The sequence below is a fragment of the Heliangelus exortis genome, chromosome 9 (genome assembly GCF_036169615.1).
Source record: "Heliangelus exortis chromosome 9, bHelExo1.hap1, whole genome shotgun sequence".
Taxonomy (NCBI): Eukaryota; Metazoa; Chordata; class Aves; order Apodiformes; family Trochilidae; genus Heliangelus; species Heliangelus exortis.
The window spans coordinates 1,592,924-1,610,228 of record NC_092430.1 but is presented as its reverse complement, the minus strand read 5'-3'; the positions used below and the strand labels follow the sequence as shown (position 1 = coordinate 1,610,228).

The following is a 17,305-nucleotide window of genomic DNA, read 5'->3' as shown; positions in this document are numbered from 1 at the left end:
TTGGCAAATTGCACCCCAATTTGGGCTGGTGTGGTGGTGCTGGGTGAACTGGGGTTGCTTTGCTGAGCCTGCCCACCACGGGGTTGGGTGTGCTGCTCCCCCAGCATCCCTGCCTGCCTCTGCCTGGCCACTCAGGCTGGCAGTGCCCTCAGCTCACCTCCCAGCAGCCCTGCCTGCCCTGCAGGAGGGATGCCAGGCTAGTTTCAAGTGCACTTTGGCTGGAGCAGCAGCAAAAATTGAGTTTTGTCCTTGGCCAGATCCTGCTCTGAGCTGGAGCCTGGACATGGCCTTGCTGGGGGTGCTGAGAACCTCCTTAAAATTGGGTTTATGAAAACATCAGTCCTGTTGCTGAAGCCACTTGTCCAAACTGTCCCCATCCAGCCTCACCTTTAGCATTCGATGGCCCTCAGCCTCCACTCCATCCTTTTGACACTGGCTCAGTAGCAGGTCAGGGCATCCATCTGATTTATCTTACCAATTATTTACAACCCCCCTCAAACAAGGTTTAATTCCTCCTCCTCTGTCCAGTATCTTCTGTAGACACCCTCCAGAGGACACCCAGGGTGAGACCCAGCAGTCTGGGGTGATGCCACACGCTGAGCAGCTCCCTCTCCTCCAGCATTCCCTGCTGCCACCCATCCCTGTCCCTCCTGGCCCCAATCCTTCCCTGCTCATGCAGAGAGCAATCGGGAGCAGCCTCAGAGTGCTGGGCTGCTCAGGGGCAGCCAAGGGGTGCACAGCCCCACTGCATGTCCCCCTGTCCCCAAAGGCTGCTCTCCTCCCCAGGGGCACTGCAGGGGCTGGGCAAGGGGAGGGGGAGCCAGGTTTCCTTGGATAGCCCTTCCCTATCCCTTTGAGCCATGGGCTGGGATCAGCTCTTCCCCACCATGGGGATAGCACCTTGGTGGTTATGTCCTTCAGGGAGTCCTGTCCTGGGGGGATGTGTCCCATGGGCTGTGTCCCATGGGCTGTGTCCTTTGGGGGGATCATGTCCCCATGGGCTGTGCCCCATGGGCTGTGTCCTTTGGGGGGTCATGTCCCCATGGGCTGTGTCCTTTGGGGGATCATGTCCCCATGGGCTGTGTCCTCTGGGGGGATCATGTCCCCCATGGGCTGTGTCCTTTGGGGGGATCATGTGTCCCATGGGCTGTGTCCTTTGGGAGGATCATGTCCCCATGGGCTGTGTCCTTTGGGGGGTTATGTCCCCATGGGCTGTGTCTTTTGGTGGATCATGTCCCCATGGGCTGTGTCCTTTGGTGGATCATGTCCCCATGGGCTGTGTCCTTTGGGGGGTCATGTCCCCATGGGCTGTGTCCCCATGGGCTGTGTCCTTTGGGGGGATCATGTCCCCATGGGCTGTGTCCCATGGGCTGTGTCCTTTGGGGGGATCATGTCCCCATGGGCTGTGTCCTTTGGGGGGGATCATGTCCCCATGGGCTGTGTCCCACGGGCTGTGTCCCTGGGGGGATCACACCTCTCAGGGAATCCTGCTTTGGTGGTGGGTGGATTCTTCAGGCACCAGGGAGATCCGGGCGGGGGATGCCCCGTGGTGCTGGGGATCAGGAGAGGAGCTGCCAAGGCTGCCCAAGGCATCTCCCTCCGTGCCCGTGGGACCAGCCCCTCACGGCTGGGGGACAGGCACCCGGAGATGGGGCTGGGCAGCAGCACGGTGCTGGAGAAACCGGCCCAAAGAAAGGCTCGGTAAACAATAGGAATTGTTCTCAGCCTTTGTTCCCTTCCCTCCCCGGATGCGGGGGGAGATGGAGCCGCGCTCGCTGCGGGCAGGCGGGCAGGGGGAACGTGGCTGCCTGCAACCCCCCCCTCCCCCCGGCACCTGAGGGCTGCACCCCCTGCCCTGCTGCCCCCCAGCTCCTCCTCAGCTCGGAGCAGCCACCCTGACACCGTCCCAGCTCCTCATGGCTGCCCGGGCAGGCTGTAAAACCGGCCCCTGGCTCTCCTCCCTCCCGAGAGGCCAGGGCTGCCCTGAGAGCTGCGGGGCTGAAGCTGCTGAAGTCTCATTCCCCGGCTGCAGGCAGGAGGGGAGCCCTGAGTGCAGGCAGGGAATCTGAGCAGCAGAGGGGTTTGTGATGCCCACCCCTTGTATGACCTTCAGCTGGGGGAGAGGGTGCCGGCCGGGCCCTAACCAGGGAGCCCTGGGTTGGTTTCTGGTCCAAGCAGCGTCCTGTATCCCCTTTTTCTGTCCCACGTGGAGACAAGTCCCCACCACGCTGCCCCATCGTGGCTTTCCCTGCCACTCACCATCTCCCTGCTGTGAGCTGGAGCCTGTGCTCCCTGCCCAGACCCAGGGTTTCCCACAGGGGAGATTCCTCCCTGCGTGGGCAGTGCTGTCCCCATCCCAGAGCTGGGGTGTCACCCTCTGCTGCTGACAGACACCTGGCATTGTGCTTGGCCAAACCTTCCCGCCTGCAGCCCCCCAGGCAGAGCCCTCAGGCTGCTGACCTGCTGCTCCTGGGGGAGGAGAGCTCAGACACTGGCAAAATGTTCCTCTTTCCCCCTTCTCCCCCTTCCAAAACCCTGGGCAAGTGCTGGCGCTGAAGCAGCACGGAGCTGGAAGGAGGATGAGGTGGGCACGGGCAGCCGGGGGCTTTCCAGCAGTTAAGTGTGGAATGGGAACATTGGCTCCTTCCTCTTGGCCTTAGGAACTCTCGTTTAGTCCCTTTGCAGAGAGCCAAGTGGGGCTTTCACATGGCAGATGGAACGGGGGATCCAGGCAGGGCTCCTGAGTCTCTGGCACCACCACCGAGTGGTACTTCAGCCCCCCTGCTGCTCTTCTGCTTTCCTGCAGATGTGGGAGCCACAGAAATTACCTGCAGCACCCATTCCATGGCTGGCATGCTGCTTGGCCTCCGTGCCCTCCATCCGTATGGAGCCAGCTTGCTGGGAAGTGGGGATTGCAGAGGATCCCACAGCTGTGGGGAGGTGGCCAAAAGAGGGGTGGGTGCACTGGGGAGAGGTGGCAGAAAGGGAAAAAGCCTTTGCCCCCCAGGGGCCAGGCAGCAGTACAGTGCTGTTTGTCACCTGCAGGGGAGATGTCCCTGCTGGGTGCTGCCTGGGCCCATCCTCAGCAGCTCTGCTGCAGGAGCAGCCCTGAAGCCTGGCTTTTTGCTTCTGCTGGCAAAAGTTCAGTGGCTGCCTTCTGGAGCTCTTTCAAAGCCTGCCAGCTAAGGCTGCCATGTGTCCTCCAAATGCAGGACAGGCTCCTTGGCTCCCTCCCAGCTGCCTGGGAAGGGACCTGCACGCTGCAACCTCTGCCCAAAGCCAGGGGATTCCTGCCAGGCTGGCAGCCCCCTGCTCCTTCCTTCCTTCCGTCCCCAGAGGCCTGGGACTGGGAGGGCTGGGGAAGCTGGTGGGGTGTGTGTGTGAGCAGGGAAAGGCTCTGGGATGTGAACGATGCTGGTGGTTCCCCAGTGCCCAGCAGGGAGAGCTCCCGAAGGCAGCAACGCTCCTGGGAAGCTGGCAGCAGCAGCACTTGCAGCAACGGGGCAGCTTTATGGCTTGCTTTTTTTTTTTTTTTTTTTTTTGGTGGCTTTCCTATAAACAGGGCCTTTTGCAATCCTCCCGATCCTTCCACAAAACTTTTCCTGGCAGAACCTCTCCAAAAGCTTCTGGGAATTAAATTTTCGAGCAGCAACGGATTTAAAGGCATTTGCACTTCTTGGAGGCTGCTGACAGGTTTCCTGGTGTGGAGATTCCTTGCAGGGACTCCAGTTTATGTTGGTGAGTTGGGCCTGGGGAGCTGAAGTAGCTCCAGGAAGCAGGGGGGAAGATTTTCAGCCTTGAAGAAAGGGCAGATGAGGGAGGAAGCTCGGGAACTGATGGGGATGGTCCTTCTTCATCCCCCCATCCCAGGGAAGGTGTTGTTCCCAACCTCATCTCTCCATTTGCCATTTGGGGTGTTGCTTGGAGAACAATTTTCCCCCATTGAGCCCTTCCTGACTGACCCCAAAAGGCTGATGCTGCCCCAGCTCTGTGTGCTCATCACCCACCCCCAGCTCCCCTGCTTGCTCACAGGATTGCCACGACCTCTATCCGTGCTGTGTTTAGGGGAAGAAAACTTGCAGATGTCAGGAATAAAGACTTAAATGAACAGGATATAACAAGGCCTGAAACACGACTGTGTCTGCAAATAATAAGGGATGAGTTACAGCCTTGGAAGAGCAGGAGTGTTCCCCTGGGTGCAGGGGCCAGCCTGTCCCTGGTGCCCTCCTTGCACTGCCCTCCCCACAGAAGCTCTGCTGGAAATGTAGTTGTCTACAGATGGGTTTCTCAACCTTTTCTAACCCAGGGATGGCCAAACCTTTTTGGTGGGAGTCCAAGGATCATTTTGTTCAGAGCTGCCACATGGTTTTATTTACAACCCATGTGAATGAGGCAAACGTCTTGCTGTTTGTCTCTTTGTGTTTCATCCTCTTGCTTGTGCACAGAGGAATGCACGGGTGTGTGTGTGTTTAGGAACAATTTTGCAGACCACTTCCTACTGTTGTTGGGATGCAGAACAGGTCCTGGGCCCCAAGTGACACCAGGCAGCAAGGAGCCCCTGTCCTTATTCCACGTTACAGCTCGGTTCCACGGGTAGATCCTTCTGGGAAGTGGGAAGAGTGCTGGGCCCTGCCCAAGCTGCTCCACCAGCTTCTGCCATGCCCAAGGATAGAGAAAATCCTTGAGGATCTGCAATATCCCTGTCCTCACCAGGACACCAGCTGCAGGGCCATCCTTCTTCATTTACTGCCTGGCTGTGAAACATCCCGAGCCCCTGGTGCTGAGCTCTGCCTGGTGCCTCCTCCGTGCTCATTTCCTGCCTGGGATTCTCTGGGTCCCCCTCTTTCTGCAAGAGAAAACCTGCCACGGTGTCCTTGGGTCTGGAGATGTCTGCAGGGATTGATTTTTTTGGCTCTCAGAGGCTGCTGCATCCCCTGGGGACAAACCAGCTGCCCCAGGGGCCCTCCCCACCAGGATTTTTCTCCCTCCCCACCACAACTTTTTCTCCCTCCTCAAGAAGAGTCACAGGAGCTGCCCAGAGCCTTGCAGAGCTGGGGCTGGTGTCAACAGGAGACTTCCCAAAATTGGCCCCTTGGGAGGGTTCTTGCCTCTACAGCTCTCCCTGGAGAGAGCTTAAACTCTGCCTAAGATTGTCCCAGTAGAGCCCTAATTTTAGGGGATGCCCCAGGAGAGGCTGTGTGGGGAGGCAGAGCTCCAGACAGCTCTGCTCAGCTCAGAGCATCCCCAGACATGCCCGCAGCTTCCCTCCAGGGTGTTGGACTCTGGAACTGACAGCATCTGGGCTCTGCTAGCAGCTCCTCTCAGGATTTGGGACCCAGATGCAGGATGCTCCACTCTCCTGTGTGCCTGCACCCCACGGGCTGCACCCTCTGGGTCGCAGTGTGGTGGGTTTGGGGCAGACAAAGGGTGAAGGATGATGATGTCTGTGGGTCTGGCAGCTCCTGGCTGCCCAACCCCCTGCTTTACAACATCATTTTTTGGTGTTTCTTCCCAGCAACTTGCTTTCTGTCCTGGTTCTTGCCTCACAGGAAGGGGATGGGGATGGGCATGGGGATGGGGATGGGGATGAGGATGGGGATGGGGATGGGGATGGGGATGAGGATAGGGATGGGGATGAGGATGGGGATGGGGATGAGGATAGGGATGGGGATGAGGATGGGGATGGGGATGGGCAGGGGGATGGGGATGGGGGTGGGCAGGGGGGTGGGGATGGGCAGGGGGATGGGGATGGGGATGGGGATGGGGATAGGGATAGGAATGGGGATGGGGAAGGGGATGGGCAGGGGGATGGGGATGGGCAGGGGGATGGGGATGGGGATGGGCAGGGGGATGGGGATGGGGATGGGGATAGGGATAGGGATGGGGATGGGGATGGGAATGGGAATGGGAATGGGAATGGGGATGGGGATGGGGATGGGAATGGGGATGGGGAAGGGGATGGGGATGGGCAGGGGGATGGGGATGGGCAGGGCGGTGGGGATGGGGATGGGGATGGGGATGGGCAGGGGGGGTGGTGAGGGAGGTGGAAGCATGTTTTAATTGTTTGGGTAATGGAAGTAACTTGTTTTGCAGCTGGAGGAACCCAGAGGAACTTGCTGCACAGAGGGAGTTTTGCCACTGCTGTCTGCAGTTCTGCACATTGCTGACATCCCCATCACAGGGCCATCACCCATCTAAAGCTACTTTTGTGGAGAAATAGATATCTTGTGGGGTCTGGGTTTTTTTAGGGGGCAGGATGGAGTGGACTGGAGGGGACAGAGGACCTTTCCCCAGTACAGACAAGGCCTGTGCTGCCAGAAGCCCAAGGCTTTTAGAGGCAGGAAGGTTCCCACCTTGGTCTCTCCGGTCTGGGGTCAATCTCCTACCTACTCCCATGGGACTCCGGAAAAAATAAATCACCAAAAAATGAAAGAAAAGCAAAAAAACAAACCAAACCAAAACAAACCAAACAACAACAACCAAAAAAATGATGAAAACCTCCCTCCCCATAAGCCGCCTTCCAGAGGGCTGGGCAAAAGATAAAAGCTCTGCAAGGAGCTGGGACTCCTCCTCTCCCACCACCGACTTCTCATTTAAATGTCTGCGCGGAGCCTGCAGCCCGCAGTGCCTCAGCCACCTCCTCGGGGGAGCCCCCCGGGCCCTCTCCTGCTCCCGGGGGCGATGCCCAAGGCACCCCAGAACCAGCCCGGCTTGGCGCATCCCTGAGGAGCGGGGACCCGGGGAGGGGTGCTCGGGGGGGTCCCGCTGGGGGACTATGCGAGAGCCCCCCGGGGGGGCTGAGGGGAGCGGTGCCCGGCTGGGAGGGAGGAGCGGACGGCGGGGGGGGGGTCCCGGTGGATGGACCCCCCGAGCCCAGCACCCTGATGTCGGCTTTGCCGCTGCTGCTGCTCTGGCTCATCCTCCTCCGCTGGGCCCTCGGCGGGGGCTTCGTCCAGGGGGGCAGGACCTGGCAGCACTGCACAGGTAGGAGATGGGGTGGGTGGGGGGCTGTGCCGGGGGGGAGATGGGAAACACTCGGTGTGCTCCGACTAAGAGGATGCTCCCCATGCTGCCAAGGCAGACCCTGAGACTGTGCTCTGGTTTTTTGGGGGTTTTTTTAGGGGGGAGGTGTATGGCACATGGCCTCTGCGGGGTGCCCAGGGTGGGTCAGCCTCTCCCTGGCAGCCCAGCTCCGGAGTTTTGGACGGGACAAGTGTCAGGCAGCCTGTGAGGACCCACATGTGGCTGTGAGGGGGCTGTGTGTCCCTACCTGTGGCACAAGCCTTGCTCAAAGCTCTGCTGGGCCGGGGGACCCACACGCGGGGAGGAGGAGAAGGGCTGGAAGGAGAAATAGAGAAATGCCAAGAAGTCCCCTCTGGAAAGTCCCTCCCATCCCGGACTCTCTGCATCTCCCTGCCAGACACAACCTACACCATCCCAGGGGAAAAACCTCCCTCAAACTTTCTGTCCTGCCTCCCCCAGCTGAGGAGTTTTCCACAGGGAAGAGCTGAGAACTCACTGAGCCAAAGGGGTTCCCTGTGCCCCAGTTTTCCCCGGGGTTACCCTGGTTGGCTGGGGTCTGTGTTTGCATTTTATTACAGCCTGGTCGCTGGTGAGAAGGGAAGCCGGGAGAGGTTGTAGATTTTTTGCCCACTGCCTCCCCCCCCCAGCTGTCTCTGGGGAGATCCCCACAGCCCCCAAGCAGCCTCAGCTGGAGAGGGGTCCTGGGGGTGCTGAGGCCCTGCCGTGTTTGACCCCCCCACCTCTAGCCCTGACTCTGCTGTCCCCTGCCTCATCCCAGAGCATTCCAGGGCTCCTCAACCCCTCTGCAAATCCCAGCCTGAATTTGGCTGGGGCTTTTTGCTAAGGAAAAAAAAAAACAAAAAACTCGGCTCGTTCCCCGAGTTGTGCATTTCTGAAATAAGTGGTTTCAGATAAACCTCCCTCCCTCCTTCCCTCCCTGCCCCAGGCTTTCCTGTAGGAGCAGCGGAGCGTGCAGGCAGAAGCTGGCAGGGTGGGGAGGACCTCACGGCTCTCCCTGCCGTGGGTGTTTGGATCTGGGCTGGCTGGGGGTGCCTGGAGGGAAAAACATTTCCCCTCTCCAGCTGCTTTGGATTCGGATGCTCTCCCAGCCCTCTCCCGCCTTGTCCTCCCCCTGTGCCCCGGCATCTGAGATTTATTTGTACAAATCGGAGCTAAAAGCTGAGTGCTGGGGGGAGGGACAGAGTCAGGGCTGGGTTTGCTCCGCCAAGGAGCGCTTCCTCCTCCTCCTCCTCCGGTGCCAAGGTGAGGAAGGTGGGAGAAGGTACAGCCCTGGGGACGTTGGGCCGACAGTGACCGTGGCATTTTTAGGTGGGGCCAGCTTTGCAGGGCTGTTGCTCACCTGCCCTGGGGCTGGGCAAGTTGTTTTCTCCCCTAGGGATAATGATTTAATGAGCGGTTTTGGTGCCTGTGTGCAATGAGAGCTGAGGTGGGAGAAGCTGGGCTGGGAATGGAGGTGGGAACGCCGTGTCCCATCATCCCGGGGTGTGGAGGTGGCTGCCCTCAGGGCGCTGGATCCTCTCCTGGTTGTAGCTGCTGGGTGGTGCTGGCAGATCCCGAGGAAGCTGGGGCTGGAGGGGTCCTGGTGCTGGGCTCTGGCCCTTGAAGCCGTGTCCATGGGGTGAGCCTGCAGGCTGGGGGTGCTCAGCACCAGGAGGGCAGGATTGCTCTGTGTCCCCTCCACACCGCCCCTGGCGGGGGACACCAGGTTCTGGGCATGGGCTGGAGGGTTTGAGAGCAGAGCACAGCCCCCAGCAGGGCAGGGGGGGATGGCTGCCCCCATCCTCACCTGTCCCCCATCCTCACCTGTCCCCCATCCTCACCTGTCCCCCATCCTGACCTGCCCCCCATCCTGACCTGCCCCCTGATCCTGACCCTCATCCTGACCTGTCCCCTATCCTCACCTGTCCCCCATCCTGACCTGTCCCCCATCCTGACCTGTCCCCTATCCTCACCTGTCCCCCATCCTGACCTGTCCCCCATCCTGACATGTCCCCCATCCTGACCTGTCCCTCATCCTGACCTGTCCCCCATCCTGACCTGCCCCCTATCCTGACCTGTCCCCTATCCTGACCTGTCCCTCATCCTCACCTGCCCCCCATCCTGACCTGCCCCTCATCCTGACCTGTCCCCCATCCTGACGTGTCCCCCATCCTGACGTGTCCCCCATCCTCACCTGCCCCCCATCCTCACCTGTTCCTCATCCTGACCTGTCCCTCACCCTGACCTGCTCCCACCCTCACCTGTCCCTCATCCTGACCTGCTCCCACCCTCACCTGCCCCCCCACCTTCACCTGCCCCCATCCTCACCTTCTCCCTGGTCCCCTGGCACAGACCTGCGGCCTCTGGACATCCTCTCGGAGGTGGCCCCGGGCGGCGGGCTGGCCCGTGGCATCCGAGTATTCCAAGCGCAGGGGCTGCGCGGTTTCCAGCTGGCCGCCTCCCGGCCCCGCTCCCTGGGCTTCCCGGCATCCCGGCTCTTCATCCACTGCGACCGCTTCCCGGAGGAGTTCTCCATCATCGTCACCCTGCGGGTCCTCAGCGGCCCCCCCAAGGTAAGCGCTGCGGGGCCGCCCCCCCGGCTGGCCCGGCCCGGCCCCCCCGGCTCCTGCCCGGCGGCTTTGAGTGGGTTCCGTCCCGCAGAGAAACGAATACATCTTCACCCTGATGGCGGAGGAGAGCCCCAGGCTGCTGCTGGGGCTGCGCTACGCCCCCGGCAAACTCCACTTCCTCTTCTGGAGCCGGGAGCGAGCCGGCAGCTGGCAGACCCGCGTCACCTTCCCCAACGTCTCCCTCTCTGACAACCAGTGGCACACGCTCGTCCTGGCTGTCTCCGGACAGTCCTTCTCCCTGACGGTGGATTGCAGCATCCCCAAGGACGTGTAGGTTGGGGAGAGCTGGCAGGGTGACGCTCCCCGGCTACCGACGGGTGACATTCATTTGTCTGTCCCCTGCCTCTCCTCAGGGTGGTGGAGACCCCATTTCCAGCCTCTCTGTCGGTGAAGAGGGCCAGCTTCTACCTGGGCAACAGGAGGAGAAGGAAAGGGGTGTTCACGGTAGGTGCCCCCTACCCTGGCAGGGTCTGGGCCACCAGCCGGGCAGCAGAGGTGGCCGGGGGTCCCACTGCTGGGCTGAGCTCCTGCCTGGCTGGGGGCATTGGAAGGAGCAGTGCTGGCCACTGGCAGCTCAAACGTGGGGGGTTTTAGAGGAGGTGGGAGGAACACAGGTGGGAGTAGAGTGCTGCTGTAAGGTGAGGGCAGGGCCCAGCTCCTGGGGGGAAGCAGGGCAGTGAAAGCAGTCTGCAGCTGGCAAGCCCCCTGCCACTGCTCTGAAACCACCCAGGACGGGGATTTTGGCAACTTGGGTGTGTGAGGAGGCTCTGACAAAGGTGTGTGGATGCTGGGGGAGTCAGGAGGGACACCCAGGGCCTGAACCACCCAGGCTTTTCATTTCTTGGGCTCGCTGGGCTTGCTCTCCACGCTGCTGCTCCCCGTTTCCCAGGGCTTGCTGAGGCAGCTGGTCCTGCTGCCCGGGGCTGATGCCACCCCCCTGATATGCACCACCCTCAACTTCAAAGTGGCGACTCTCTCCGTCCCTCCCGTCCTCCAGGACCAATCCGTGAAGCCTGCGAGCAACGAGGTGCTAAACCCCCCCTATGGTCAGTAACTCCCCGCAGCAGGGGCTCTGCTGGCCACCCCCTGCTCTGCTGTGTGTGCACAGAGCTCTGCGGGGAGCAGGGGGTCCCCAGCACAGCACCTTCTGTTTCTCAGTATGTACGTGGGCTGGAATTTCTGTCCAAACTCCCCGGGAGAGCTGGGGCTCCCCTGCTCAGGTCCCTTGGGACCAGTAGCCCCAGTGGGTGCCAGCCAGCCCCCAGGGTTTGCTCAGCCGGTGGCTTCCCAGCCCGGCGCTGTCCCCAGGATGGGGCAGGGACACCCGAGCCTCCCTGGGTGTGTGGGTTTGAGCTTTGCTTCTCCTCTGCCTTCGGCACTAAGAGGCCTTTCCCTCGCTCCTCTCCGTGCCCAGAGACTGACACGAAGGTGACCCTGGGGACCCGTCCACCCTGCACCAAGCAGGAGAAGGCACAGTTGTGGTTCAATGCCTCCTGGAGGGGGCTGTACCTCTGCAATGGCAGCGTCTGGATCTCCATGCTGGAAGGTGCTGCTCTGCAAAGTGCTCTCGGGGCTGGCAGAACATCAGAGGAGCAGAGAAGCAGCAGGGATTCACCACAGAGAGCAGTTCGGGGGCAGGATTAGCAGAATGATGGGGTTGGGGTGTCCCCCTGCCTCCCCAGCCTTCTCTTGGCTCTGCTCTGCCACTGGGGCCCCCTCCCCAGGCAGGGCCATCTACTCTTAAACTCATTTTGCTTTTTTTTTTTAATTTTATTTATTTTTTATTATTTTTTTCGTGGTCTCCCAGTCAAACAAAGGCTCGACTACGTGGAGGAGTACCAGAACCTGGTGACCAACTCTGAGACCATGGGCATTGAGGTCTTCACCATCCCCAAGGTGGGGCTGTTTGCAGCCACTGCCAGCAGGTACAGCCCTCCTGGCTCAGCCATCTATAAGTGGACAGATGGGAAGTTTGTGCCCTACCAGAACATCCCCACCTACCAAGCTCAGTCCTGGAAGTATTTCACCATAGGGAAGAAGGTGAGTCTGCCTGGAAGGTCAGCTCAGCACCTCTGTGTTTCTGTGTATTAAGCTGTGAGCGTCCATCACTTGGCTTCTCCTCTGGATCCCTGGCATGGTTTGGGGGTGAATCTCCCTCCTGCTCTGTGATGGAGCTGTGCTGATCACCCAGCCAGCCAGGGAGGGGCTGTCCTGGGGACTTCTGGGCTGCCCTCTGGGTTTAAGTGGTTTTGCTGAGACACAACCACATCCCCCCAGGCCATTTTAAGCAAATGGTGCTGGCAGCACGGGGCTAATTGTGTGTCCAGAGAGCTCAGAGCTCTTCCCTGGGGATTTCCAGGATGTCTGCAAGGCCAGCCTCAAAAGCCAGCTGGATCCTGGGTGTTTGAGTTCATTTCTATCAGGCTCAGCTGGTGTCTTCCTCAGCTCCAGTGAACACCAGCATCAAAATCTCCTCCGTGCATCACCTGGAGCTGGGTCTGGGTGTGCAGCCTGTGGCTCCTGTCACCAAGCTCTGGAGTCTGGAATGTCTAAGATGCCCTGGCTTGTCGTTTTTCAGATCTTCCTAGCAGTGGCCAATTTTGAGCAGAACGAGAGAGGTCAGGAGTTCTCTGTAATATACAAGTGGAGCCGCAGGAAAGAGAAATTCATCACCTACCAGAGGATCACCACGCACAGTGCCAGGGACTGGGAGGCATTTGTCATCGAGGGGGAGGCTTTCCTTGCAGTGGTCAACCACAGAGAAGGTACCCAGCCCTCGTGTTCCCTGCTGGCCCCACTCAGACAGGGCAAGGGGCAGAGAAAACCACACGGGGAAGAAGCCACAGTCCCCTTCTGGGTTCCTGATGGTGGGGGACAAGGAGTGGGGGGGGTGTCTTTGCTGAGTTCCCTTTGCTTCCCCAAATATTTCCCTCCAAATAAGATGAGGGTTTGCAGGGTCTCAGCCTTTTCAGAACCCAAAGGCTTTGTGGGCACACAGGAGGCTGAGGGAGAAGCTGCTGGCATCCCACCCCCCACCCAGGCAGGAGTCAGGGTTGGGGTGTGCACCCCTCAGGACAGGAGATGAGGGGTCAGTACCACAGCCCTGGTGCCCCAGGATGCTCCCCCTGGGCTTGGGTGCAGAGCTGGTGGGTTCCTTCCCTGCCATCCTGGGGCTCCTGGGGCTTCAGCTCCTCTGGCACCAGACTCAAAGCTGGTGAGAGGCTGCTTGGGCACCACCTGCCCGTGACTTGGGACAGAAACTCCTTGAAACTGTGTCACCTATGGGATGATCCTACTGTGAGCAGTGTGAACGAGGCCTGTTCCCAGGGAGGTGGGGATGGGAAGGGGCTTCAGGGACCCTGCACATCATCCAGGGGTTGAGACCCTCGTGGGAGTGTTCCCCTTAGGAGATGGTGGGGGGTTAGTCCCTGGGGAGATGCCACTGCTCCTGAGGGCTGTTTCCCACACACCCCATCCTTCCTGCAGCCCTTTTTGCCAAAGTCTCTCCTGTTGCAATGAAGATTTCCTGCAAACCCATTAACACGGGGTCCTGGTGCTGCTCCCCCCTGGTGGGGGGTGAAAAGGAGCTGGAGAAACCAGCTCTTTATTAGCAGAACAGCTCAGGCTGGAGGGGCCATGGCAGGCTGAAGGTGTGGGGAAGTTTTTAGCTTTAAAGCCACAGGGACACAAGGCTGAGATGTTGGCTCTGGCCTGGGAGCAGCACATGTGGTGCTGGTGGGGGGCTCAGCACGGGGCAGTCCCTGTGCTGTGGCACCCGTCCCCTCTCCCTGGTGTTGGTGCCACCAGCAGGAACCTGCGTGCTGAGGTCCCTCCTCTGCCACACCTGGATGCCAGGAGGCCTGATGGATGGGGATGGAGGCTGGGGAGTCTCTCTGGGGATGGAGGCTGGGGAGTCTCTCTGGGGATGGGGATGGAGGCTGGGGAGTCTCTCTGGGGATGGGGATGGATGGGGAGTCTCTCTGGGGATGGGGATGGAGGCTGGGGAGTCTCTCTGGGGATGGGGATGGAGACTGGGGAGTCTCTCTGGGGATGGGGATGGAGGCTGGGGAATCTCTCTGTCTCCTTGGGAAGCAGTGGGCTGGCAGTAAGGAGCCCTGCAGCCTGCCAGCAGGAGATGAGCACAAACCCTTCTGGGTCTCGTTTCTCACCTGAGCCTGAGTTTTCCTTTTCCTGACTTTGTCTGCTTGTCTTCCCCAGGGAACAACCACAACATAGACAGTGTCATATACAGGTGGAACCCCAGGACAGGCTTGTTTGAAACCAACCAGACCATCCCTACCTCTGGAGCCTATGACTGGGAGTTTTTCACCATCGGGCCGTACTCCTTCCTGGTGGTGGCTAACACCTTCAATGGCACCTCCACCAACATCTACTCACACATCTACATCTGGCTCAGTGGCTCTTTCCAGCTTTTCCAGTCAATCCTGGTAAGGTTGGGCCACTGGTCAAACTCTTCTCCTTGGTGTCCCCTCTGAGTTTAGGCGAGCCAGGAAATAATTACAGAAACAGATGCTGGAAAGTCAGTGACAGTTTCCCACTGTTTATTCCCTAGGGCTTGAACAGGAGAGATTTTTTTTTTTTTTCCTTGAAGATTTTTAGCAGTGGATAATAACTTCCCCCCACCCACCTCTGCCCCCAGCAGGTCCGTCCCCCCCCCCAAACCTCACCACATCCTTGGCCGTGTCCAGCTTCTCCTCTGGCTTCCTTCCCCACAGACTTTTGGTGCTGCTGACTGGGAGGTGTTTCATATTGGGGACAGAGTCTTCCTGGCTGTTGCAAACAGCCACAGCTACGACAGTGGGATGCCAGCACCCTCCAACCTCTACGCCATCAACTCCTCCATCTATGAGCTGAACATCACTGCCCAGATGTTTGTCAAATTCCAGGACCTCCTCACCTACAGGTACCTCTGCAAATGCTCCTCAATCCCTGTCCTCCCCCTCAGGACCCTGGGGGGCTCCTGGAGGGTTGGTGCAGGCTCACATCCTGCCGGGGGGCTCAGGCTGCTGGGGAGGGTGATGAGGGGCAGGTCCCTGGCACCGAATCCCAGTGGGAGCCAGGGGAAGGCCCTGGATTTGTGAACAATGGGATTTCTTCCCAGGAACAGCCTGGGAAGAGCAAGGTTTTCTGTGTCTCAGCAGGGTGGCAGGGACTGGGGAGGGGTGGGCTCAGCCCTGTTAGACATGCAGCCCCTTCCTCACCTGCACTTCTGCTTCTTCCTCCATCCTCCAGTGCCTTGGACTGGGAATTCTTCTCAGTGGGAGATGACTCTTTTCTGGTGGTAGCAAATTCCTTTGATGGCTTCACCTTCTCTGTTAACAGCATCATCTACAGGTACTGCTGTGGGAGGAGGGCAGGGCTGGGGGGTTGCTCCAACCAGGAACAACCTTTCCAGGAGCCCAGCATGGGGACAAGCCCTGTGTATGCTGGTGCAGGGAGGACAGACAGTGCTGCTCCCTGGTCCTGGGGAGGCTTCTGGGGAAGAATCATGGAATGGTGTGGGATGGAAGGGACCTTAAAGACCATCTCATCCAACCCCCTGCGTGGTCAGGGACCCCTCCCCCAGCCCAGGGGGCTCCAAGCCCCATCCAACCTGGGCTGAGACACTGCCAGGGATGGGGCAGCCACAGCTTCTCTGGGAAACCTGGCACAGGGGCTCAGCACCCTCACCCCAAAGAATTTCTTACTAACTAACTAACTTCTAACCTAAATCTCCCCACTCCCAGTTTAAAGCCCTTGTCCTGTTATTCCCTGCCCTTGTAAAAGGTCCCTCTCCAGCTTTCGTCTGGCCCCTTCAGGCACTGGAATGTGCTCTAAGGTCTCATTAGAGCCTTTCCCTCCCCGAGCTGCATCACCCCAACTCTCCCAACCCTGTCATTAGAGCAGAGCTGCTCCCAGCCCTCTGATCATCTCCGTGGCCTCCTCTGGACTGGCTCCAACAGCAGCCCCAGTGCAGGACAACCCCACGCACCCCCCCAGGTGGGAGGTGGGAGGTTCCAGCCCCCCCGGCTCAGCTTTCCTGACCCCTTTTGGGTGCCCCAAGAGCTCACTGCCCTCCCCATGCAGGTGGCAAGGCTATGAAGGCTTCGTGGCAGCTCACCACCTCCCCACCCTCGGCTGCCGGGACTGGGAGGCATTTCACACCCCTGAGGGCTCCTACCTCCTCTACTCCAGTGCCAAGGAGCCCCTTTCCAAGGTCCTCAAGCTGAAAACCACCTGAGGTGGCCGAGACACGTTCAGCTCCTTGCCAGGACTGGGGAGGAGCTGGGAACTGAGGTGAAGAATGGACCACGGAGCCCAGGAAGAGCTGCAGCATCAGCCCTGTGGCTGGCTGGTTGTGTTCTCCAGGGGATGGGGAGGAGGAAAGCTCCCTGCAGCCTTGTCCGGGGGTCTGGCAAAGGTGCTGTCACCCTACTTCTGTGCTGTTTCTCCTGGGCAAGCTCTACTGCTGTGCTCTAGAGCCGTGTCCCACCCAGGGTGCTCGGAGCCCAGGCGTTTTTCTGGGACACCCCCCCCCTCCCAGTGCTCTGCTGAGACCCAGAGCTCCTGCTGGCTGCATCCAGAGCTCCTGCAAAGCCAGGGAGGAAAGAGACTGAGCAGAGGGGGTGCTGCTGGGGTGGGTGCATGGGGAGACAACAGCACGGGAGAAAGAGGGGGGGGAAAGGTGGCTTCAGGGTTGGGTCTGGCTGCCCAGCACCTGGGGCTGGGACGCAGCTGAGGACCCCCTGGTCTCACAGTGCACACCGTGTCCATCGTTGGTGGCCTGGCCACCCCATCCTGCTGGGGTGGGTGCCTGCCTACCCTCCTGCTGCACCAGGGCCAGTTTGGGTTGCTCTGTGTGTGGGGGGGGGGTTGTACAAATGAGGTCAGAGACTCCCAAGCCAACATCCTGAGTGCTGGAATCGGTCCAGATCCCGTGGGAAAGACCCCAGACTGCTCCAGGTGAAACTGTGTCCTCTTTTCTTTCCCTTGCCTGTGCCTGGGGGACCCTCTTGCTTCACCAGAGCTCTAATAAACCATCTGCACCCAGCCTTGCTCCCACGCACAAGCTGCAGGGGCAGCTGCTCTGCCCAGGCAGAGCCTTCCCTCAGTTCTGTGATTTTTGTGACACCTCTGTGGCCACGGCTGGCCCAGGACTCGGAGGTGGCCCTGAAGCTGGTGAGATGCTGTGCTGAGGGTGCCCCTCTGGCCCAGAGCACTGCTCAGCCTCCCCAGCTGAGCTGCTGGGGACCCTGCAGAAGGTGCCAGACCCCGGAGAAGGGGCACAGCCCGGGTCATCCCAGGGGCTGGGGGTGGGAGAGCTGCTGGGGTGGGCAGCCCCTGGAGCCCTCCCTCCTCCCCCAGCCCCGTGCAGCAGGCTCTGGCTGGGAGGGTTGTTTCTTGCTTATGAAACACTGAAGAATTTGATTTGCTTCCCCGGTGCTGAGCCAGGAGCTGTGTCCCTGCCCTGTCCCCCAGGAAAGGGGAGATGGAACGAGATGAGATGCAGAAACACCGCTGGGCCAGCTGGGCCCTGCCCCAGGCAGGCTGGGGGGAAGGTGGAGGGGATGGAGCTTAATGGAGCAGAGCTGGTACATTGAATTTAGGCTTGTCTGGTTTGGGGAGAGATTCAATTAGCAGAAGCACAACCC

The 17,305-nt window shown here is 59.9% G+C and overlaps 1 protein-coding gene across 3 annotated transcripts; it reads left to right on the top strand.

The window, feature by feature from the left end:
• Positions 1 to 6,794: 6,794 nt before the first annotated feature.
• Positions 6,795 to 16,703, top strand: TSPEAR (thrombospondin type laminin G domain and EAR repeats). Of its 3 annotated transcripts, none has more exons than XM_071751603.1 (12): positions 6,795 to 6,984; positions 9,376 to 9,596; positions 9,685 to 9,923; positions 10,007 to 10,097; positions 10,543 to 10,699; positions 11,068 to 11,199; positions 11,461 to 11,693; positions 12,232 to 12,418; positions 13,872 to 14,101; positions 14,390 to 14,577; positions 14,907 to 15,008; positions 15,849 to 16,703. In XM_071751603.1, exons 1-12 carry the CDS (start codon positions 6,885 to 6,887, stop codon positions 15,892 to 15,894), a joined length of 1,926 nt encoding a protein of 641 aa, XP_071607704.1. In that variant the 5' UTR covers positions 6,795 to 6,884; the 3' UTR covers positions 15,895 to 16,703. The 3 variants fall into 3 exon arrangements, with proteins under 3 accessions (XP_071607704.1, XP_071607703.1, XP_071607705.1); XM_071751602.1 differs by having other exon boundaries at positions 15,741 to 16,703; XM_071751604.1 differs by lacking the exon at positions 15,849 to 16,703 and adding an exon at positions 15,556 to 15,732.
• The last annotated feature ends 602 nt before the right edge of the window (positions 16,704 to 17,305 follow it).

Excerpts from the sequence above, each read along its gene's own strand:
- TSPEAR (XM_071751602.1), top strand. The coding sequence starts at position 6,885 with ATGTCGGCTTTGCCGCTGCTGCTGCTCTGGCTCATCCTCCTCCGCTGG. Across the intron at positions 11,200-11,460 it reads CTGGATCTCCATGCTGGAAG|TCAAACAAAGGCTCGACTAC; the intron begins GTGCTGCTCTGC and ends GTGGTCTCCCAG. Across the intron at positions 14,102-14,389 it reads AGCTTTTCCAGTCAATCCTG|ACTTTTGGTGCTGCTGACTG; the intron begins GTAAGGTTGGGC and ends CCTTCCCCACAG.